Source organism: Mirounga leonina, unplaced genomic scaffold (assembly GCF_011800145.1).
Source record: "Mirounga leonina isolate KUSES-001 unplaced genomic scaffold, KU_Mleo_1.0 Mir_94, whole genome shotgun sequence".
In the NCBI taxonomy this organism is placed as follows: Eukaryota; Metazoa; Chordata; class Mammalia; order Carnivora; family Phocidae; genus Mirounga; species Mirounga leonina.
Window position 1 is genome coordinate 48,890,968 of NW_023270855.1, and position 25,072 is coordinate 48,916,039.

The 25,072-nt window shown below is 48.7% G+C and overlaps 1 protein-coding gene across 5 annotated transcripts in view; it reads right to left on the reverse strand.

The window, feature by feature from the left end:
- The window catches only part of ZNF333 (zinc finger protein 333), a 26,688-nt gene continuing 1,616 nt past the window's right edge, over positions 1-25,072 (reverse strand). The window contains exons 1-10 of one of the 5 annotated variants that reach the window (XM_034998314.1): positions 23,690-23,731; positions 22,064-22,143; positions 14,244-14,321; positions 12,866-13,063; positions 10,681-10,768; positions 4,197-4,285; positions 3,469-3,595; positions 2,936-3,031; positions 2,050-2,126; positions 1-1,510 (exon numbers count right to left, since the gene is read on the reverse strand). In XM_034998314.1, the coding sequence (XP_034854205.1) occupies positions 413-1,510; positions 2,050-2,126; positions 2,936-3,031; positions 3,469-3,595; positions 4,197-4,285; positions 10,681-10,768; positions 12,866-12,934 (1,644 nt within the window). In that variant the 5' untranslated portion in view covers positions 12,935-13,063; positions 14,244-14,321; positions 22,064-22,143; positions 23,690-23,731 and the 3' untranslated portion in view covers positions 1-412. Of the gene's footprint in view, positions 1,511-2,049; positions 2,127-2,935; positions 3,032-3,468; positions 3,596-4,196; positions 5,386-10,680; positions 10,769-12,865; positions 13,064-14,243; positions 14,322-22,063; positions 22,144-23,689; positions 24,768-25,072 lie in introns of those variants that run through there. The other 4 variants (XM_034998313.1, XM_034998311.1, XM_034998310.1 and 1 more) reach the window with 4 other exon arrangements.

The following is a 25,072-nucleotide window of genomic DNA, read 5'->3' on the forward strand; positions in this document are numbered from 1 at the left end:
CTGCTCACAATGTAATTAAATTAGAACCAACAGCAGAAAGTTATAAAGTAAAAAAACACCCATACACACGCAGGAACTCTCCAGAAGGATAGAAATGTTCTCTATCTTAAATGGCGTGTTGGTTACATATATATGTGTACGCACCTGTCAGAGTTCTCCAACTGTACACTTAAGATTTATGCATTTCACTATAAGCAATTATACCTCTATAAAAATAAACCCATGTCCTGTTATTTTAAAATCTAATTACAAATAACTCACAGGCCAAAGAGTAAGTGATAATAGAAACTAAGACAATATTTAGATTTTAACCAAAATGAAAATATTATACATCAAAACATGTGACGTAGCTAAACCAGTACTACGAGAGATGATTACAGCCCAGAACGTGTATACTTTTAAAACTTGGAAGTCAGTCAGCAAGGGGCCTCCCACACGGATGGGACACTGATAAAGGCAGGCCACCGTTCCTAACGTTCTCTCTCCCGGCATGAATCCTTTTATGCACAGTAAGTGAAGAGCTGTGCCTGAAGGCCTTCTCACACTGATTGCATTCATAGGGTTTCCCCGCAGTGTGAGTTCTCACGTGCACGATAAGGTGTGAAGACTGACCAAAGGCTCGCCCGCATTCCTGACAGGCATAGGGCTTCTTGCCGGTGTGGGTCCTCCCGTGTTTCCTGAGGGATGAAGGTTCACTGAAAGCTCGTCCACATTCCTGACACACATAGGGCTTCTCTCCAGTGTGAGTTCGCATGTGACTCTTGAGTGTTGAGAGGCGACTCAAGACCTGCCCACAAGTAGCGCACTCATACAGTTTCTCCCCGGTGTGTATCCTCTTGTGGACGTTGAGATGAGTGCTCGTCCGGAAGGGCTTCCCACACTGGTTACACGCATACGGCTTCTCCCTGGTGTGAGTGCGCAGGTGCGTCTTCAGCGACGAGTGCTCCCTGAAGGCTTTCCCACACTGACTGCATCCAAAGGGCTTCTCCCCGGTGTGAGTCCTCAGGTGGCTCCTCAGAGAGGTCGGCTGATTAAACGCTTTCCCACAGTCCTTACACTCATAGGGCTTCTCGCCCGTGTGGTTTCGCTGGTGCAGAATCAGGTTAAAGTTCCTTGTGAAGGTTTTCCCACACTGAGCACATTCGAAGGGCTTCTCCCCAGTGTGAGTCCTCAGGTGGCGCCGCAGATTCGAGGAGTACTTGAAGGCTTGCCGACACTCCGGACATTCAAAGCACTTCTCCGTGGTATGAGTCTTCTGGTGCCTGATCAGGTCGGAGCTGTATCTGAAGGATTTCTCACATTTGTTACATGCATAGGTTTTGTCCCCATGACGGATCTTATCAGGTACAATCAGGTGAGCGGGCTGGAAGAAGGATTTTCCACCCTCATGGCATTCATAGGGGTCGCCTCCAGCATGAATTCTCTGGTACTGAAAAAGTGGTTCAATGCCGTGAAAGGGTTCCCCAAGTTCACTGTATTTATAGAGTTTATCTCCAGTCTGGGGTTGCTCCTGTCAAGTGAGGAAAACAGGAAGACCAAAGACTCTATTACGTTCAGACTCTCCCCCAGGTGAATTACGTGTAGGGAAAAGGCATTTCTATAGCTGAAGCTTTTACCATTTTAGTGCGTCTGGACCATTTCTACCCTGAGTCCCTTCAAGTGGATGCTCTGCCACAGAGAGCTGTCATTTTTGTTACGTTTGTGAGGCCTCTTAGACGCAGAGTTTTGCCAAGTTAAAGGCAAATTAAGTTTTAAACACTTGATGTCTGTTCACATTTATAAACATGGCTGCTTGTGGAAACTCTGGGAAATACATGCCTTGATCTACATGGAGGGTTTTCCCCAACTCATGACATTCACAGACTCTCTCCCAAGAACCTGCTTTCCCCTGGGTAAATACCACTTGCCTTGAATCTCTCTCCCTCTCTCTCTCTCTCTCTCTCTCTCTCACTCTCTCTCTCTCTGGCCTCTTGTGCTGCTTTTCTAATCTACAGCAACCCCAGACTTGTCCTACAACAGAGGACCAAGAAGAATCCTTGGGCACCTTACCCTTTTCATGCCAATGGATGGAATCTCTGCAAAAATATCTTGGTTAGAAATTGGATCTTGGGGTTGATGCTGAGGTTCTGGAATGAATAAGGATAGAAAAATTAAGTACACGGGGGAGGAAACTGTGGGACCAAGGCAACCAAAAAACTAAGCAGAGAACATGCGGATTTTCTTTTTTAAATACTGATTCTAGGGCGCCTGGGTGGCTCAGTCAGTTAAGTGTCTAACTCTTGATTTTGGCTCAGGTCATGGTCTCAAGGCTGTGAGATCAAGCCCCGCATCAGGCTCTGCGCTCAGTAGGGAGTCTGCTTGAGATTCTCTCTCTTCCTCTCCCTCTGCGCCTCCCCCAACTCATGTGCACAAATACTCTCTCTCTCACACACACAAATAATCTTTTTTAAAAAAATAAAAAATACTGATTCCAACTATGGGAGGAAATTGTGAAGAGGAAGAATGTATCAAAGAATAAAGGAAATTTTAAGGTATTTGGCCATGTAAGGAGTCACATAACCATAGGAACAAGGAACGGAGATGGTAGATGTTAAGTTACTGAGAAAGAGTTCTATGAAGATTGAGACTGAAATTGAGAGAAAGTATTGGCAAAAAGATACACTGGGGAGGCACTGGATAAGCATACACATGCTATATACACATAAAATCCACACATGATAAACTATACACATGGAAATGATAAATGTGAAGAGGAGGTAGGACAAATCATTCTATGAAACCAGAGTAGAGTATTATGGACAAAAAGGAAGGAGGTGGAATCCAGTAAAGCAGCACCCGTCAAGGGCACTCGAAGTGTTTCCCTTACCGACAATTTCCAAACCTAACACTCATCTTTCGGTCAGAGCTGTTGCTCCCTGATCTGCCTGCTGTTCACCTGGACAGGTTCCTGGGAAGCTTCTTCTCTCAGGGGGCCACAGCTCTTCTCCTGGCTCCAAATGGGAAAACGTACTGGGTTTGCCTAGCTGATCTCCTGCTCATGGGAAAGATGCAGGGTGTGAGCAGACCGTGCCTGCTACTAACCAGGGTTGATATTCTAAGTCTTTAGGCGCACCGGGGATGGGAAGAGCAAAACGAGCCTGCCTGCATTCTCACGGGCATGGCAGGGCTCTTACACTAAGGAACCAAAGTATAAGCTCCCTCACTGGGTCCCAAAGGACAATGGGATTCTCCAGTCCCCAAAACCCAGGGCCTCACTCAGAGACACACTTGAAAAGCCCAGAAACTTTTAACCATGGAGAAACAGCAGCAAAGATACCTTCATTTCCACAGGGGAGCCCCTAAACTGTAAGCACCATGAGAGCAGGATTTGTCTGTTTTTTTCACCTCTTGATTTCCCAAACCAGCACACCTCCAGGAACCCACAGGTGCTGCAGGAGTGTGTAGATAAGGCAACAAGCCTGGCCTTACCCACGGAGGCCAGGTTTCTATAGTTCTCCAGCATCACATCTCTGTACAGGCTTCTCTGGGCAGAGTCTAGAAACATCCATTCTTCTGGGGTGAACAACACAGCCACATCCGCAAAGGTGACTGGTTCCTGAAACACACACCCATCGCAGCTCAGCCAGGGGCCACCCCCGCCAGTACTCAGGAGGCTGGCGAGGGGGCCAGCAGCCTGGGCAAGGGAGACCCATGCAGAGGATTCTCAGACCTTTGGCTCAGACCCCAGAACTAGAACACTCCTCTATCTACTCATTCCTCCCTGAGGGACAGCATCCAGACATGTGGCATCAAAGGACTGAGCCACTGGCAACTAGCCAGGAAGCCCTGGCAGTTTTTTTCCCTTCCAGCTCCAGGATCCAGCGGACCTGAGCATGTTGCCGGCAAGAGAGAAGTATTCAGTAAATGACAACTGTTTGCCCCGAGAGACCGTGAAGACTAGGAGGCAAGGACAGCTCACATCCTTGCTGTTTTCCCTCCTGATGCTCAGCAGAACGAGGCACTCCACAGCTAGAGAAGGTCTGAATGAAGCAGTGGGACTGCTGCCTGGGATGTCCCATGCACCTCCCCCTGACACATATTACGGGAGGTCCAGTGCCTGGAGGCCTGGAGACCAGCCCTGTGGGGTCGAGAAGCTCTAGGCCAAGGGAAGAGGACAAGGGCCCAAGCAAGAAGAGCAACAGGGATTTCTTACTTACCCGCAGACAGGTGATCAGTACCCCCGGAGCCACAGCTTCATCCTCTGTGCCCTCCTGCTGGAGCCAGGCAGGGTCCGGGGCAAGCAGAGCTATAGAAAAGGAGGGAAGGCCAGGAGGCCCCGTGAGCACACCCACAGGACCGAAGGCTGCCCACCCCGACTGTGAGTGACCCCATGTGCACACACGTATGTGCACACTCACAGGGACACACACACGTACAAGAGACACACACATGCACTTGCACGCGCTCACACACTTAGGGACACGTGCACACTCACACACGTGCATGCATTCACACAAACATGCTGACATATACACACACAGACACAAAACATACATACACATGCACATACACATACTGAGAAGAACATGCACACAAACACACAGACACACGTGCAAACACGCACATACACGTGCATGCTTTTTCCATTCCAAATCCTGGAGTCAAGGTCTCAATTCACCAACAGCCTCTGGAGTTTCTGGCGCACCCCCCACTGCCCCTTGATTCAGCCCTGGGTCAGCATTCCTCCCTAGCTGCTCGGCCCCTTCCTCTGCCCCACTCTGCAGGGCCAGTAGCACCCCAGGACTTACCACAAGGAGGGTACAGAGAAGCTGCCCACACCCCAAGTCTGCCTGTGAGAAGGCAGCATCTCCCCTTTCTGCCTTCAAGTCAACCACACCCCTCCACCCCCGACCCGGGGCCTCCTGGCTCAGCCTATTACAGACGAGCAAGTGACCCCACACACACCATCTCTTGTCTCCCTGCACCCTCACCTCCCACTGCAATGGGACCCTCCCCCTCAGAAATCAATCCTGACCTAAAAAATAATGCATATCATACAAATAAATAAAATAAATTGCAGATAATAAAAAAAGAAAACCTGAGCCATGCCCAATCTCTGACCCCACATATTCCCCTCCTGGGGCTGGTGTAACAAAATACCACAAACTGAGAGGCTTAAAGCCACAGATGCGTATTCTCTCTCGGTTCTGGAGGCCAGAAGTCCAAGACCAAGGTGTCAGCAGGGCTGCGCTCCCTCTGACGCTCTGGGCAGAATCCCTCCTTGCCTCTTCCTGGCTCCTGGCAGTGGCTGTCTGGAATCCCGGGTGCTCCTTGGCCTGCAGCTGCGTCCGTCTGATCTCTGCGTCTGTCATCACGTGGCTGTCCTCTCCCCTCTGTGTCCCTGTCTCCCCCTGGCATGTTTCTCTCTTTTTTTTTTTTTTAAGATTTTATTTATTTGACAGAGAGAGAGCAGGGAGAAGGGGCAGAGACAGAGGGAGAAGCAGGCTCCCCACTGAGCAGTGAGCCCGATGCGGGGCTCGATCCCAGGACCCTGGGATCATGACCTGAGCCGAAGGCAGACGCTTAACCGACTGAGCCACCCAGGCGCCCCACATGTTTCTCTTCTTAAAAGAACACCAGTCACACTGGATGAGATTCCCCCACCCCGCCCCATCCCAACCTCACCTTAACTCGATGGCAGCTGCAGAGACCTATTTCCAAGTAAGGTCCCAGTCACAGTCATAGGTACTGGCAGCTAATTAGGACTTCAATATGCCTTTTTGGGGGGCCACAATTTAAGCCAAAACACTCTGCTTTTCCCTCTACATACTGTTTTTGTTCCCCACTGTGGGCAACCAACCCACCGTCCATTTCCTCACCCCCTGCTTACTCACAATCATCACCACTCCAAGGACAGGCACCTCACTCAGACCACCAGTGACCCCCCCATCCCTGGTGGGGATCCAGTCAATGCGTGCAGTCATCTAATCCCTCCACCCTAAAGTGACCACACCCCCAGCTCCTTCTGTCTCCTGTACAACACCCTCCTCCATCCCTCACCCTTCTCACTTCCCTCAGCCTCTGCCTTTGCAGGCAGCCTCACCCACTCTGGGCATCAGGTCCCAGCCCGGCTGACCGGGCCCAAACCCCCAGGCTGATTCTCTCCCCTGAACTCCAGACCCACCTCCACACCATCAGCTCAGGTCCCCACTCATCTGTCTGGGGAATTTGCCTTACGACCACAGTGAGCTGGGGGGCAGGGCTGCTGCCGCTGCAGACCTTAAACTGGCCCTGCTGGGTTTCGAGACTGCTTGGGACCCATAACCCCTTCTTTCTCTCCCTTTGGGAGAGGGAGCGTGTACCCTGCGCATGTCCCACTGATGTCTTTTGGAAGCAGAGGACTTGTTTTCTCATTTCACAGGTTCACAGATGAAGAAGAATTTTGCCCCTGGGAGAGACCACAACCCGAGTCTCACCCATGCCAGATTTAGATGATTCATATGGACTTGGGGACTTTTTGAGTTGATGAGATTTGGGACTTAGAGTTGATGCTGGAATGGGTAAAAACTTTGGGGGTGTCAAGATCATCTGACTGTATTTTGTATGTGGAGAGGACATGAATTTGGGGGAGGGGGATCAAGAGGGCTGACCATTATGGGTCGAATTGTGTCCCCCCAAAATTGTGAAGTTGTAAGCCCCCACTACCTCAAAATGTGACCTTATTTAGAAACAGGATCTTTGCAGATGTGATTAGCTAAGATGAAGTTACAGTGGAGTGGAATGGTCCCCACACCCAATATGACTAGTGTCCTACAAAGAGGAGAAAAAACAGAAGCAGGGACACAGGAGGGGAGAGGGCCCTGTGACGACACAGCGATGTAGCTACAAGCCAAGGAACACCAGGGATTGCCAGGAAGGAGCCTCCCCACAGGCTTCACAGGAAGCACGGCCCTGCCAAACACCCTGATTGGAGACTTCCAGCCTCCAGAAATGTGAGATATGAATTTCTGTTGTCTCATCCCCCCTCAAAAAAATGTGCTCATCACCTTACTCTCAAAGGCTGTTCTTCCAGTGTCCCTGATATCAGGAAGCGACATTCCTGCCTCAGATGGGAAATCTCGCCCCTGACACTCTGCAGACCCCAACAATTAATCAAAAAAAAAAAAAAAAAATCCAAAAACTAAACCAAAAAAAAAACACCACCTCAGTGATGACATCTCTACAGGGAGCACTAATCTCTCCCGACCCCCACCCACCCCACTCCCTTTCCTCCTACCCCAGTCCCCACCATGGCTCACGCCACAGCAGGCCTTTCCTTTTTGAATCCACTTAAAGGTCACTCACTCCCTCAGAGTGCCTCCCCTCCTCAGTATCCTTCTTTTCTCTAGAAGGACCCTCCCCCTTTCCTCACAGCCCCTGCCTATTTGTAACCACATGGTTACTGGCTTCCTTAGGTGTGCATTTTCTGCCACCCTCGCAGGATTAGAAGCTTCGGAAGAACAAGCCTGGGTTCCCTTTCCTTTCACCCCCGCCCGTCCCGCACTGTGCTTGGCACATGAATGCTCTGGATTGTCTGGTAAATGAAAGCATACAGGACTCACCAAATTATCTCAAATCAACCTCCTGCCTATGTCTTAAATCATTCCACAAATCCCTACCCTGTAGACAAGAATTAACACAATAGGCCTGCCTGCTGGCCCTTGGGAACATGGATCTCCAGAGGGTTCCCTCCACCCTAACTGGCAAGAGGGGCTCACTCTTTTTAAACTGTTTCTATGAACACTGTGGTTTGTGCTGAACGCCTGCTCTCCTTCCAGGAGTCCGGCACCTGCTGACAGGAGTCAGGTTCATGCTGGGCAGAGGGTGCCGACGTGACCAGCCCCGAGTGAAAAGCCTGGGCGCCAAGTCTCTCCTGAGCTTCCCTGGTAGACATCACCTCACGTGTGTTGTCACAGCTTATTGCTGGGGGTATTAAGCATGTCCTGTGTGACTCCGGAAGCTCGTGCCTGGACTCCCCCAGACTTCACCTAATGCTCCAGGGGACTGAGTTCTGCGCCCCTTCAGTGTGATAAATCACCACCATAAGTACGACTGTGGGCCGAGGCCTAGGAGTCCTAGCGAATGGCCACAACCGGGCGTGGTCTCAGGGACCCCGCCACACCCACTCCGCACTCACCGCTGGTCGAGGCCACTGCCACCCCATTCCTCACTGCCTCCACCCACCGCTCGGATCCTCCCTGAGGCCCCGCCACCTCCCAGGTGCTGGAGGGTTCTGCTAAAACTGCAGATGCACAGCACCACTCACCCAAACACATCCCTGGCTCCCGGCAGCTTAAGCACACAGGCCCAGATTCTCCTCCCATGCTTCCAGGCCCTGAATGATCTGGAGCCCAACCATCTGCAGTCAGCTCACACCACTCTCCCCTTCCCTCTGCTCCCTTCACACAGCCTTCCGTGGGCCCTCGGGCACACCAGGCTCTCTGCCTGCCTGCCTCCCTTCCGGGAGGAATTTTACAGATGCCATTCCTAGGCCTGAAATCCTCCCCCCTAAGCCTTCTCACAACACCCCAACATCTTGCCACACTAAATGATACAGTAAATATCATGGTCTAAGTCGATACTCATCCCCCAGGGCACACGTGGCAAAGTCCGGTATCTCAGTCAGCTCCGCTGCATAAGAAAATACCACAGACAGGGCAGCTTAAACGGTAGAAACTTACTTCCTCACAGTTCTGGAGGCTGGAAGTCTGAAAGCAGGGTGCCAGCATGGTCGGGCTGGTTAGAGCGGTCTTCCTGGCTTATACACAAAAGTCTTCTCACTGTGTCCTCACTTGGCAGGGAGCTCTGGTGTCTCTCCCTTTTTTTACAAGGACATCAGTTCTATGGTATTGGGGCTCCACCCTTACGACCTCCTGCAACCTTAACCACCTCCTTCAAGGCCCAGCCTCCACCCAATATGGTCACATGGGAGGTTAGGGCTTCAGCATATGATCTTGGTGGGCAGGGGGGTGGGGACCAGCCACAGCTTCTGGAGACATTTTCAGCTGTCATGACTAGGGGCTGTTACAGGCTTAATTGTGTCCCTCTAAAAATTCATAGGATGAAGTCCTAATTAATACCCAGTACCTAGGGGCGCCTGGGTGGCTCAGTTGGTTAAGCGTCTGCCTTCAGCTCAGGTCATGATCCCGGGGTCCTGGGATCAAGCCCCACATTGGGCTCCTGCTCAGGAGGGAGTCTGCTTCTCCCTCTCCCTCTGCCTGACACTCTGCCTACTTGTGCTCTCTATCTCTCTGCCAACTAAATAAATAAAATCTTTAAAAAAAAAAAAAAAAATACCCAGTACCTCAGAATAGGACCATATTTGGACATGGGGTCTTTAAAGAGGTCATTAAAATGGGGTCAGTTGGGTGGGCCCTAATCCAATATGACTGGTGTCCTTATAAGAAAACAAAATTTGAACAGAGACACATACAGAAAAAGAAAACACAAGACAACCACCTATAAGCCAAGGAGAGATGCCTGGAACAGATCACAGCCCTGAGAAGAACCAACCCTGCCAATCCCTTGATCTTGGACTTCTGGCCTCCAGAACTGTGAGCAAACAAGTTTCTGTGGTTGAGCCACTCGGTCTGTGGTACTTTGTTACAGTGGCCCTGGTGGACCAGTACAGGAGGCGCTACTGGTGTCTAGTGGCTGGAGATCAGGGATGCCGCTAAACACCCTACGGTGCACAGAATGGCCCCACCACAGAGAAGGATCCGGCCCCGATGTCAGTGGTGCTGCAGCTGAGAACCCATGGTCTGACTTCCAGTTTCCAGAAACTCCTCTCTGCCCCCAAGATAAAGTCCTCGTGTTACATGCTTCCATTGTATTCTGGTCTTCGTTGAAAAATCTGACCGCCCAGGCAGACTGTGAGCTCCACGCGGAGGGGGCCAATGTTCTGTTTGAGATTGTCTCCCGGTGCCCACCTCACCACAGGGTGGCCAGCTAGAGCACCTGAAGAGTCGTACTTCAAGAGCACAGGGTACTCCAAGTACTTCAAGAGGACTTCAAGGCAAAGCCTTGGCCAGAAAGCTTACCAAAAATACATAGAAGAGCAACACATAACATAATCTAAGAATTACTTCCTGTCAATGATGTAAGAGATTCCAAATGCAAGCCTGAATGATATTGTTCAGAAACAAAGTTTATTATTCTCACTAGAAGGCAAGATGGAAGGAGATAAATGCCTTGAACTTATAGCTAAGATGTTATTTGTCCCCCGGAATTAATTTTTCCCCCACTTCTCAGGACATATGGTTTGTTTTAACCTCATTTTTTATAAACTCAGTTAAAACATATGCCATTTACAGTAAATTCAACTGTCATCTTCAGCATTGACATAACTGTGGAGAATTTAACCTTGCCCAAAAAGAGGTCTGGACTTGGCCACAGCTGAAGGGGATCTGCTCTTTCTTAACAGAAAGACCAAAGACCAAAAAAAAAAAAAAAAAAAACCAAAAAGATTCCCAGCCCACAATCCTGAAAAGGTGCCTTTCCTCTTGAATGCATAAAGAACGGTGACATGACTTTATGTATTCTCTCCTTCCAGTACAGGGAAATGCCTGCGGTCGGAGGAAAGGGGGGGCGGGGCAAGTTCCCGGACACAACACAGCACAGGCGGGGACCCCCAGGCTGCCAATTCCACTGGCGCTCACTCACCAGAACCCCCGGCCGTCCCCAGCTCAGGAACACCCAGTGCGGGAACTGGCATGGCCGCCCTCTGAATCTGCACGGCCACCTTCAGCCCCTAGACAGCATGACAGGGACAGATCAGAGTCACACGGTCAATGGAATACACTCCCAGCTCCTCACCCTGACCGAATTTGCAAGACTGACCCTGCTCTGGAAACACACTGATAACTGAGACACGCCCAGTGTAGCTTGTCCAGATTAATCCAATCCGTGGGTACAAAACTAATCACTGTGATAGAATTTCAACTTCAAAAAGGAATGGAGAGGGGACCCGGGCTGGGCGGAGGCAACCTCTGAGGAGCCTCCAGCAGCGGGGGGAAACGCTGGAGCAAAGAGGGGCGTGGATGGCCAGCAGGCTGAGGGGTAGTGGGGGGACGAGGAGGTGGACCTCCACGCATGAGGATGGTCAGTAAGTTATTCCTGGAAGGAAGCCCTGTGGTGGGAGAAAGGATCTGAACTCTCCTCCACTGGCGGCTTTTCCCTCAGGGAACCTGACTTGCATTTCTAAGGGCTATCTCTAGCCTCTGTGTCCAGGGTGGGGCCCAGTAGAAATGGGGACCTGTAGGGAGCAGTTCCAGGGGTCCCAGAGAACTAACAGTGGCTCTGGGCAGGGTGGTGGCAGTGGGGACAGCAGGAGCAGTCAGAGATAAATTATATTTCGGGGGGGAAAAGCTCGCAGGACTTGGTGATGGACGGGAAGAAAATGTGGCAGGTCCCTCAGGGCAGGTGATGGGCAGAAATCCTGAACCGCGGGCCTTCCTGGCTGGCATTGGGCCCTCACAGCAAACATCCTCCCTGGCTTACTATATATCCAGAAGACCGAGGTGACACCCAGAGAGCCGGATGGTCCTCTGGAATCGAAGATGTCCCCCTGTCTCCAATTGTGGGCCTGATCTGCATCCTCAGGTCCAGCCCTGGCCCCTAGGAGAAGGCACAGAGGGGACTGAGCAGGACAGAGGTGGCACTGAGGCTGCTCTGGGCCTGAAAGACCCTCAGATTTGGGGTAGTGCCGTCACAAGGCAGGTATGCAGGTCTGGCAGCTTCAGACCTGGTAACTCCCCCTACTCCACTGTGGGCCCCAGCCACTGAGGGTCTCAAGTGTGGGCCCCAGCCACTGAGGGTCTCAAGGACTGATCATGCCGCAGACGCAGAGGTGAACCTGACCCTTTCTGGTTCTGGGGGTTAGGTTAGGGGGTTAGGCCACAGGCTCTCAGAGGCACTGCAATACGCTTCACTGAAGAAAGGCTAGGAGCCCTCGGCTCTGAATATGAATGTTGTTCTGTTTCCTTAGTCTGTGTTTGTCTATTTGGCAGCCATCAGTCGCAGGACCAAACTATTGGCCAGAGCTATTTACATCTGCCCTGCCATCCACAGCCCATCCTCTGAACCCTGTCCTTATCCAACGCTCACGCAAGCCAATATCCCCCTGCCCTGAAACAGCGTGGAGGGGACACGGCATGGGGGCGAGGGGGCTAGGACAGTAGAAGGGCTGAGCCTGGAGACCACTTGCTCAGCCTGTTTTGGGGCTCTTCTGGGAGCAGTCTCCAGCCCTCTATGTTCCTGTCCTCCCCTGGCCTAGCTGGCCATGAGGGGGAGGCCACAAGGCCTTATCCTCACATGACAGGGAGGCCTCAGAGCTGAGGATGAGGATGAGGATGAGGCCCACTGATGCCCGGAAGGGCTAGCTGAACCATCAGCACCTTTAACCACGTGGCGGGTTGTACAATTCCCAGCCGGTAGATCCTGGCAGCTAGAACAGCAATCTCTGCAATTAGAGATCTGCATCCTGGATTTGACTCCCAGCTCCAAATGTGACTGTACCACTTATGGGCTGTGTGTCTTCATGGATGACCCACTCAGCTTCTCCACATGTGTGTCCGGGTAGACCTCCTCTGCCCGCTCAGAACATTCTGTGACCACTCGTTTCCTTGTTTCCTGAGGCTCAGATGCAACAGAAGCCCCTCCTCTCCCACACCCAGTGCTCACTGCTGAGCTGGGAGTGAAACTCTGTGGAAGGTGCTAGAATCCATACTAAGAGGAAAGAGCCCACAGAAACTCAAGAGGACAGCTGTCCCTTGTGGGTCCTCCCCCTCCCTCCCTCACAGGGTCCATCTGCTAATCAAGACAGGGGGGCGGTGATGGCCTGGAGTACCTGTGTTCGTGCCTTCACTGAACAAGCATTAATTGAGGGCTCTGTGATGATGCACAGAGTGCTCTGCATGGGGTTACTGCAACGATCCTGTCAGATGAGGCCCCTGCAATCCAGCAGCTCCAGTGAGGTATTTTCAGACCTCAGGGTCTCCAAAGCAACACGCCCTTTCCCAAGCAGCTATTGGAGGACATTCTCCACCTAAACAAAAATGTGAACCAACGGTGAGGAGGACCTGAGCAGTGAGGAGTGTCTTAGCTGCCCTGGGGTCTGATGCAAGCCATGCAGGGGTGAGGCTTTCAGCTGCCCGGCAGCCCACACCAGGCTATGCAGGGTTGAGGCTCCGCATGCTCAGAGCAAAGCAATGAAACGGGTCTCTACCATCCAGGCCCTGCCACCCCATCCACTGGGCTGGCGTCTCTTCACCATGAGTCTGACACCATCCATGACAGAGGTGGAGGGGCACAGACTGAGGGAGCCCAGAGATCTCACTGGCTCTGGGACAAACAGGCCCAGCCTGGGGGTGAAACTGGGCTCTACGTGTCCCTCTATCCACACCCTAACCCTCACCTTTGAAATCCCCAAGAACGGGAACCCAAACCTGGGAAATTCCTCCAGTGTGGGGAGACAGGAACTCAGGGCCAAGGTGGGAGCAGCGGGGCTCAGTCTGTTCCCTGGTACACTGGAATGCACCAGCCAGCTCTAAAGGCTCTTGCACACTTTGACAGGGGCTTATTTCTGCTGTGAGATCTCGATTTGTCTCCTACGTGGAGAGGGGTCCGCAACAGCTCTCCCACATCCCTTGCAGTCAGGGTGACCCTCTCTCCCACGGTTCTCTTGTCAGGTCTAGGTTAGAGTACCTCCTGAAGCCATTCTGGATGCGGCTGAATCAACTCTCCAGGCAGAGTTTGCTCCTGGCCAGGGGTGAGTGACAACAAAAACCCCGCCAACACCGGCAGAGCGCCCAGGGCTGCTCCCCTCCCTGTCGAGGCACGTTTCTAGCACGTTCAGAGGTGCACCTCGCTTAAGCAGGTTGAGGGCTCAAGGACGTTGAGGGCTTTCTCCCATTCGTGATTTCCATGGGGCTTCTCCAAAAGGCAGGAGTTTCCCATGACTGTTGAGGAGTAAATCATACTGCACACAATCAATGTCTGACTCACACTGATGGCAATGTTTACTTGGGAGAACATTCGAAGAAGGGTCCTGAGTGACAGAAAGGGTTTACCCAAATTCAGGAGTCATGGCCACTCCCTTCAGACCATGTGGGAATGTCCTTGAGGAAATGCCCCAAATGTCTCCCTGGCTCTGGTGTGCATTTCCAACTCACAAATTCCTCAACTTCTCCCAAGAGGGAATAAGGATAATCCCCCATGAATCTTACCATTTGCATATCATGGGATGAATTTTCCTCCAAAATATCCTGCACAGGGGTCGACACTTTGGATTTGAGATTCCCAGTCTAAAATGAATTAGAAAAAAAAATTAAGTTCTTTCAGAAATAGTGCTATGAAATTGACCAAAATAAATATTTAAGTATTTATTGTTTTAAAATATTGTTTTTTAAATATTGAGCCTAAACTTGGGACGGTACTAAAAGGGAAGAAGGCATCAGTGAGCAAAGGGAGACTCTGAAGAATACAGCTGTGTGTGGAATCTGGCAGTGACAGGAGCGGGGGTGGGCAGGGATGAGAAACTATGTCTTCTGGGGATTGAGACAGATGTCGCCAGAAAGACAGCCTTATCAGAGAAATAAGTAAGAAGCAATTAGACAAAGAACACACACAGAAATGTTCACTTTCATGAAGAATTGGACAATAAGTGTGGTTATGATGTGGAGCAACTGGAACCCTCAACCACTGTTGGTGGGAATGTAAAATGGTGCGTGCACCTATCTGAGAAGGCACTTTGGTGGTTCCCCAAAAAGTTCAGTAAACTTCCCCCAAAAGTTCAGTAAAAGACCCAGCAACTCTACTTCTAAGTGTCAACCCAAGAGCAATGAAAACATACCCACTATTCACAAGAGCCAAAAAGTAGAAACAAACCAAACGTCTGTCCATAGACAAATGGACAAACAAAACATGGTCCACCCATACACTGGAACAGTATTCAGCCCTAAAAAGGAACAAGGCTCTGACACTCGCTACAGTGTGGATGAACCTCGACAACACCACACTAACAAAAGAAGATAGACACCCAAGGCCACATGTTGTGTGATTCTCTTTATATGAAGTATCCAGAACAGGCAAATCCATAGAGACAGAAAGCAGATGGGGGGGAGGGGAGCGAGACTGGTGAAGGTGGCACAACTTTGTGAATATACTGAAAACCAGTGAATTGTACACTTTAAAAGGGTGGATTCTTTGGTATGTGAATATCTCAATTAAAAAAGAGAGAGAGAGAGATTTGAACAGATCATTTTCTGAGATCAATGAGAAGTAGGAGAAGGCTAGCAGAAGAGAAAAAACACTACAGGAACTCACTTGAGAAACCTCACCCCAAAGAGTCTCATTTCCCCTTGCGATAAAAGGCCTCTGGGAGGGGTGAAAGATGGCGGAGGAGTAGGGTACCCTATTTCAACTGGTCCCCAGAATTGAGCTGGATATCTACCAGACCACTCTGAGCACCCACGAAACCAGCACACAATCAGAAGATTTGGATCTCTACAAACAGAATATCGCAGGCAGTTGGTTTTGAGGTATGAAGCGGAGAGCCGTGATTCTGCGGGCAGATATCGGAGGATAACCGGCGGCGGGAGGGTGCCGGGCCATGGGGATCCTACACCGCCAGTGAGTGACAGCCTTGCGCGTTGCGGACGGGGCACAGACTCACAGACCGGTAGCGTCGGGAAAGGACTTTAGGACAGCCCCCGGGGTGGAGGACCAGACCGGCGGGGTCACACGCACACGAACTGCAGCCCCCTGGACAGAAACCGGAGCGACGGTCGCGCGCACACAAACTGCAGCCTCCGAGACAGAAACCCGGTGAGCCGGGGTTGCGCCGGTGAACTGCAACCTCCGGGGTGGAAACCCCAAGCAGTGGAGTCGCGCGCACGCATGAACTGCAGTCCCCGGGACAGGACCCCAAGCGGCGGAGGCACGCGGGCACAACCTAGGAGTGGGTGGCGGTTTTAGAAGCACAAAGGGCAGAGACGTGCCCCGACCTGGAGGCAGGACTGGGGGCACTGCGGAGGGGTGCACAACCCAGGCCGCTGCAGTTTATAGCAGCACGGACAGAAACGGAGACGGTGTGGCCTGGAGAGCTCACTGAAGAACAGACTGAGGTCTCTCTGCTCTGAGGCAGAGGGTTGGAAACGGTCTCTTCTGCTCTGACTCACGGAAGAGACGCAGAAAGCCACAAGGGAAAGGCGCCAGAGAACAAAAGCCCCAAAGACTGAGTCCCACTGAGCCCATCCCCCGCCACAGGGGCGCAGGGCAACTCCGCCCAAACAGGGTAGCCTGAGTAACAGCACAGCAGGCCCCTCCCACAGAAGACAGGCTGGGAAAACAAGAGGCCACCAACCCTAAGGTCCCAAGAAAACAGGTGCATCTTGCTTGGGTTCTGGTCAATAATTTTGACTCTATACATTCCCTCAAACACCCATCAACAGAAGGACTAAGTGGAGGAGCCCCTAAACAGAAAAGACTCAGAGATTATGACTTATGCTGCAGATTTACAAATGGATGCAGATATAACCAAGATGTCGGAGATGGAATTCAGGCTAGCAATTGTGAAGACAATGGCTAGAATGGAGAAATCAACTAATGGCAACATAGAGTCTCTAAGGGCAGAAATGAAAGGTGAATTGGCAGAACTTAAAAATGCTATCAATGAGATCCAATCCAATCTAGATAATCTAACAGCTAGGGTAACTGAAGCAGAAGAGCAAATAAGCGACCTGGAAGATAATATAATAGATTAAAAGGGCAAAGAGTAGGCCAGGGAAAAACAACTCAGAATCCATGAAAATAGAATCAGAAATAAGTGACACCATGAAGCGTTCCAATGTCAGAATCATTGGAATCCCGGAGGGAGTGGAGAGAGAGAGGACTAGAAGATGTATTTGAGCAAATCAGAGCTGAGAACTTCCCTAATCTGGGGAATGAAACAAACATTCGACTCCTAGAGGCAGAGAGGACCCCTCCTAAGATCAAGGAAAACAGGCCAACACCCCGGCATGTAATAGTAAATGCAAATCTTAGAACCAAGGAAACCATCTTAAGGGCAGTTAGGGGGAAGAGATTCCTTACGTACAGAGGGAGGAACATCAGAATAATGTCAGACCTATCCACAGAGACCTGGCAAGCCAGAAAGGCCTGGCAAGACATATTCAGGGTACTAAATGAGAAGAACATGCAGCCAAGAACACTTTATCCAGCAAGGCTTTCATTCAGAATGGATGGAGAGATGCAGAGCTTCCACGACCAGCAGAAGTTGAAAGAATATGTGACCACTAAGCCGGCCCTGCAAGAAATATTAAGGGGGCGTTCTATAAAAGGAGAAAGACCCCAAGAGTGATCTACAACAGAAATTTACAGGGACAATCTATAAAAACAACGTCTTCACAGGCAACATGACAACAATTAATTCATATCTTTCAATAATCACTCTCAACGAGAATGGCCTAAATGCTCCCATAAAACGGCACAGGGTTGCAGATTGGATAAAAAGACAGGACCCATCCACATGCTGTCTACAAGAGACTCATTTTGAACCTAAAGATACATCCAGACTGAAAGTGAAGGGATGGAGGTCTATCTTCCATGCCAGCAGACCTCAAAAGAAAGCTGGGGTAGCAATTCTTATATCAGAGAAATTAGATTTTAAACTAAAGTCTGTAATAAGAGACACAGAAGGACACTATATCATTCTTAAAGGGTCTATCCAACAAGAATATCTAACAATTGTAAACATCTATGCCCCCAACATGGGAGCAGCCATCTACATAAGCCAACTGGTAACCAAAATAAAGAGTCATATTGATAACAATACGTTAATTGTAGGAGACCTCATACTCCACTCTCAGCAATGGACAGATCATCTAAGCAGAAAATCAACAAGGAAACAAGAGCTTTGAATGATACATTGGACCAGATGGACCTCATAGATATTTACAGAACATTCCACCCTAAAACAACAGAATACTCATACTTCTCAAGCACACATGGAACTTTCTCCAGAATAGACCATATACTGGGTCACAAATCAGGTCTCAACCGATACCAAAAGATTGAGATTATTCCCTGCATATTCTCAGACCACAATGTTCTAAAACTGGAACTCAATCACAAGAAAAAATTTGGCAGAAATTCAAACACTTGAAAGCTAAAGACCACTCTGCTCAAGAATGTTTGGGTCAACCAGAAATCAAAGAAGAACTTAAGCAATTCATGGAAATCAATGAGAACGAAAACACATCGGTCCAAAACCTATGGGATACTGCAAAGGCGGTCCTAAGGGGGAAATACATAGCCATCCAAGCCTCACTCAAAAAAATAGAAAAATCCCGAATTCACCAACTAACTCTACACATTAAAGAACTAGAGAAAAAGCAACAAACGACGCCTAAGCCACGCATTAGAAGAGAAATAATTAAAATTAGAGCAGAAATCAATGAATTAGAAACCAAAAACACAGTAGATCAGACCAATGAAACTAGAAGTTGGTGCTTTGATAGAATTAATAAGATTGATAAACCAGTGGCCAGACTTATCCAAAAGAAGAGAGAAAGGACCCAAATTAATAAAATTATGAATGAAAGGGGAGAGATCATGACCAACACCAAGGAAATAGAAACAATTATTAGAAATTATTATCAACAACTATATGCCAATAAACTGAGCAATCTGGATGAAATGGAGGCCTTTCTGGAAACCTATAAGCTGCCAAGACTGAAACAGGAAGAAACTGACAACCGGGATAGGCCAATAACCAGTAACGAGATTGAAGCAGTGATCAAAAACCTCCCAAAAAACAAGAGTCCAGGGCCTGCTGGATTCCCTGGGGAATTCTACCAAACATTCAAAGAAGAAATAATACCTATTCTACTGAAGCTCTTTCAAAAAATAGAAACAGACGGAAAACTTCCAAACTCATTCTATGAGGCCAGCATTATCTTAATCCCCAAACCAGGCAAAGACCCCATCAAAAAGGAGAATTTCAGACCGATATCCCTGATGAATATGGATTCCAAAATCCTCAACAAAATCCTAGCTAATAGGATCCAACAATACATTAAAAGGATCATCCACTGGGGCGCCTGGGTGGCTCAGTTGGTTAAGCGACTGCCTTCGGCTCAGGTCATGATCCTGGAGTCCCTGGACCAAGTCCCGCATCGGGCTCCCTGCTCAGCAAGGAGCCTGCTTCTCCCTCTAACCCTCCCCCCCCATGTACTCTCTCTCTCTCATTCTCGCTCTCTCAAATAAATAAATAAATCTTTAAAAAAAAAAAAAAAAAACAGGATCATCCACACAACCAAGTGCGATTTATCCCCGGGATGCAAGGGTGGTTCAACATTTGCAAATCAATCCATGTGCTAGAACACATTAATAAGCGGAGGGAGAAGAACCATATGGTCCTCTCAATTGATGCAGAAAGAGCATTTGACAAAATACAACATCCTTTCTTGAGTCAAACTCTCCAGAGTATAGGGATAGAGGGAACATTCCTCAAGCTCATAAAATCCATCTATGAAAAACCCACAGCGAACATCATCCTCAATGGGGAAAAGCTGAGAGCCTTTCCCTTAAGATCAGGAACACGTCAAGGGTGCCCACTCTCACCACTGTTGTTCAACATAGTACTAGAAGTCCTAGCAACAGCAATCAGACAACAAAAAGAAATAAAAGATATTCAAATTGGCAAAGAAGAAGTCAAACTCTCTCTTTTCGCAGACGACATGATACTTTATGTGGAAAACCCAAAAGACTCCACCCCCAAATTACTAGAATTCATCCAGCAATTCAGTAATGTGGCAGGATACAAAATCAATGCACAGAAATCAATTGCTTTCTTATACACTAACAACGCAACTGTTGAAAGAGAAATTAGAGAAACGACTCCATTTACAATAGCACCAAAAACCATAAGATACCTCGGAATAAACCTAACCAAAGAGGTAAAGGATCTATACTCTAGGAACTACAAAACACTCATGAAAGAAATTGAAGAAGACACAAAAAGATGGAAAAATATTCCATGCTCATGGATCGGAAGAATAAACATTGTGAAAATGTCTATGCTACCCAGAGCAATCTATACCTTCAATGCTATCCCGATCAAAATTCCAATGACATTTTTCAAAGTGCTGGAACAAACAATCCTAAAATTTGTATGGAATCAGAAAAGACCCCGAATCGCCAAGGAGATGTTGAAAAAGAAAAACAAAGCTGGGGGCATCACGTTGCCCGATCTCAAGCTATATGACAAATCAGTGATCACCAAGACAGCATGGTCCTGGCACAAAAACAGACATACAGACCAATGGAACAGAATAGAGAACCCAGATATGGACCCTCAACTCTATGGTCAAATAATCTTTGACAAAGCAGGAAAAAACATGCAATGGAAAAAAGACAGTCTCTTCAATAAATGGTGCCTGGAAAATTGGACAGCCACATGCAGAAGAATGAAACTCAACCATTCTCTAACACCATTCACAAAGATAAACTCAAAGTGGATGAAAGACCTCAATGTGAGACAGGAATCCATCAAAATCCTAGAGGAGAACATAGGCAGTAACCTCTTTGACATCGGCCACAGCAACTTCTTTCAAGATACATCTCCAAAGGCTAGTGAAACAAAAGCAAAAATGAACTTTTGGGACTTCATCAAGAGAAAAAGTTTCTGCACAGCAAAGGAAACAGTCAACAAAACAAAGAGGCAACCCACAGAATGGGAGATGATATTTGCAAATGACACTACAGATAAAGGGCTGGTATCCAAAATCTATAAAGAACTTCTCAAACTTGGGTGCCTCGGTGGCTCAGTTGATTAAGCGACTGCCTTCGGCTCAGGTCATGATCCTGGAGTCCCTGGATCGAGTCCCACATCAGGCTCCCTGCTCAGCAGGGAGTCTGCTTCTCCCTCTGACCCTCCCGACCCTCCCCCCTCTCATGCTCTCTCTCTCTCAGTCTCTCTCTCAAATAAATAAATAAAAAATCTTTAAAAAAAAAGAAAAAGAACTTCTCAATCTCAACACCCAAAAAACAAATAATCAAGTCAAAAAGTGGGCAGAAGAGATGAACAAACACTTCTCCAAAGAAGACATACAAATGGCTAACAGACACATGAAAAAATGTTCATCATCATTAGCCATCAGGGAAATCCAAATCAAAACCACACTGAGATACCACCTTACACCAGTTAGAATGGCAAAAATGGACAGGGAAAGAAACAACAAATGTTGGAGAGGTTGTGGAGAAAGGGGAACCCTCTTACACTGTTGGTAGGAATGCAAGTTGGTACAGCCACTTTGGAAAACAGTGTGGAGGTGCCTCAAAAAATTAAATATAGAGCTACCCTATGACCCAGCAATTGCACTGCTGGGTATTTACCCCAAAGACACAGATGCAATGAAAAGAAGGGCCATATGCACCCCAATGTTCATAGCAGCAATGTCCACAATAGCCAAACTGTGGAAAGAGCCGAGATGCCCTTCAACAGATGAATGGATAAAGAAGATGTGGTCCATTTATACAATGGAATATTACTCAGGTATCAGAAAAGATGAATACCCAACTTTTACATCAACATGGATGGACTGGAGGAGATTATGCTAAGTGAAATAAGTCAAGCAGAGAAAGTCAATTATCATAGGGTTTCACTTATTTGTGGAACATAAGGAATAACATGGAGGACATTAAGAGAAGGAAGGGAAAAATGGGCGGGGGGAATTGGAGGGAGAGATGAACCATGAGAGACTATGGACCTGAGAAACAAACAGAGTTTTAGAGGGGAGGGGGGAGGGGGGATTGGTTAGCCCGGTGATGGGTATTAAGGAGGGCACGTACTGCATGGAGCACTGGGTCTTATACGAAAACAATGGATCGTGGATCACTACATCAAAAACTAATGATGTATTGTATGGTGACTAACATAACATAATAAAATTAAAAAAAAAAAAAAAGGCCTCTGAAATGCTCTCAGACTGATACTTCCCAGCACACCGCCCCCCCACCTGGTGCGCACCCCCCAAACACTCACCCACACCCATGGAGCCCTCAGCTCTTCCTCTGGCCCCACCGGGGAGCCCAGACTGGGTTTGCATGGTGGAATCCCCACTCCTGGACAAAGACACACATGCTGAGGGAAGCAGGGAGGGTTTGCAGTGGGCTTCCCGCTTCCGCGTGGGCTTTAGCTCCTGGCGCTGAGCGAGTACCATGGGTAGCAAAGTGATCATGCCCCATTTCCAATGAACTAGTGAAGCTCTTTCACAAGGGCCCACACCACAAATACCCTCCTCTCTGCCCCACAGGGATGAAGCCCTGAAACCCAAGGCCAAGTTCAATGAGACTCATGCAGGTTCTGACTATAGAAAGAATGAATATAATACAACGGATGGAGCTCTGTTTTCCTGTGGAAGCCCACACATCTTCTTTGGCCTTGTAGCTGGCCCTTAAGTGGCATTAAACACCTGTGTGGGAGAAGGACCAGCCTGATGCTAGCCTTACCCCTGGGGGCCAGGGTCCTACACTTGTCCAGGATCACGTATCGGCACAGGTTCTTCCGTGCACCGTCCAGCAACGCCCACCCCTGGATGAGCCCCACCACCACATCCTCGAAGGTAACTGACTCCTAAAACAACACACATATATTCTGGCTCAGCAAGGACCACCTGTAGGACAACTGGTTATCACTGGGGAAAGGAGCACGTTCAGAACACTCCCGCCACAGCAGGGCTCAGCAAACCTGGCCTGCCTCCTGTTTTTATAAATAAAGTTTTACTGGCACACAGCCTTGCCCATTTGTTTGTCCATCTCTACAGCGGGTGTTGTGCTGTAACAGCTGTGACCGCGACAGGGATCACATGGCCAACTGAGCAGACAAGATTTCCTTTCTTTTAACGGTTGGACAAATCCGAGAGTGTAAGCTTTGGCTCTCTTTGTCACTTCACACCACCAGTGACTGCCCGAGCCTATTTCTGGACTCTAGAGAGTTTTTCCTAAAATCTTTATTTAAGGCATCAGAAGTTTGGGATTGATCACTTAATTTTCATGAAATCCCTAGACCCCCTTCCCGAGAGTTAAGCACTATGTAATCTTTTATGTCTGTGAGAATAGGACTACCACTGCATCTGAGAAACTTAATGGTCTTTTCATCTCAGAACCCTGTAGCGCAGCATGCTCTGACAGAGCTTCCGTGAGGATGGGAATGTTCTAGGTCTGTGCTTTCCAAAAAGGCAGCCACCAGCATGTGTAGCTATTGAGCACTTGAGTGGCTCAGGCAACTAAGAAACTGGGTTTTTAATTTTACTGAATTTTAATTAATTTCAAGTTATACAGACACGTGTGTTTTTGGTAGGCCTCCCAAGGGATGGCCCAGGTGTGGAGCTCTGCTGCTGCCAAGTCTAAATGAGCCCCATTCTGCAGTCAGACTCCAGAATTAGGCACAGAGCCCCGGGGTCACTGTGGGGACCCTCCTCCCAAGCCAGTTCCCACCAGAGATCAGGCACTGAAAGAGACTATCAGGTCCCCTGGGGCAAGGCAGAGGGTGCTCCACACTTCCCCTCCCCTTTCTTCCTCAGTTGGGGGTGGGGAGAGAGGGGACAGACCCAGAGTACATAATCATGCTCCCCTCCCGCAATGATTCCGACTCCTCCAGTCCCCTCACCATGACACCAGCACCAGGATTTGAGGTCTTATCAGGCATCCTCCCTGCAATAAAAGAGACCAAGGTAATAAAAAAACAAAGGGGGGGTGAGGGTGAAGCAGAGCCCCACACAGGGGTTTGGCCCAGGTAATACCACTTCCATGGGCCTTCAGCAGGGCAGCCCAGTGAAAACCCTCACACTGCATCTTTCCCAATAAGCAACATATGGCGCCCAGAGCCACCTTCCAGACCTCAGCCCCCGTAGTGGTTCCTCTCATCTAATAAAAGGATTATTTCTCCTCTTATATTCTCTCAAAATACCTCTAACAGCCTCTACTTTTCCTCCACTGCCTCTTATCAAGTTGTGATTTTTAATTTATTTGCTTAGGTGATTTTGCCTCTCCCTCTCCAACTATAATGTACATTCCCGAAGTACAGACCTGTGTTCACCTTTTTCAGGACTCCAAATCCTGCCACTAGCACAGTGTTTGATGCGAACTGAGTACTTTATATATTAGGGGTTGGCAAACTTTTTCTTCAAAAGGCCAGAGTTAATATCTTAGGATTTGTGGGCCAAATGGCCTCTAAACCAACAATCTAACTGTGGTTGTAGCACAAAAACAGCCACAGACAACAGGTAAACAAAAAAAACACATTTGTTTTTCCATTAAAAAAACCTTTTTTATGGAAACCAGCATTGGGTCAGATTTGGCATAGTTTGCCAACCCCTGCTCTGTAATGTGATAGAGAGAATACATCAACCAAATTCTCTCAACTGCACATCCTACATGCTCTCAAACATGCCAACTTTGCCAGTTCCCCAACCATCATCAGGCCCCAGCTACCAGCATGAGTCATGAGTTGATTCTAGCTCATATATGGACTTTCCAGACACCCTATTTATGGCCAACTCAGTTTCAATTCCCAGTACCAACATATATGGACTCTCCATTCATTCTTGTCCACATGCTCAATCCAGGCGTAGGTGTTTTGTCTAAATCACAAACACTCTGTCACTCTCCTACTTAAAACTGATTCAGTGGTGGGGCGCCTGCATGGCTCAGTCAGTTAAGCATCCCACTCTTGACCTCAGCTCAGGTCTTGATATCAGGGTTGTGTGTTCAAGCCCCGCAATGGGCTTCACCCTGGGCGTGGTGCCTACTTTAAAAAATAAAGAAAATTTTTAAAAAACTGAAGGCTTCCCAATGGCCTTAGAACAAGGTCCAAAATTTACCCTGGCCTTTAGGGCCCTGCCCACCTCTCCAACCTGGCTCATACATTCCACACTTTGTTTTCTCTACTTTAGCTGTCCCTCTTCTCTCAACTCCTGAAACACACCAGGCCTAGTCCTGCCTGAGAGGCTGTGCATCTGGAATGTTCTCTCAAATCTCCTCCCTACTCCTA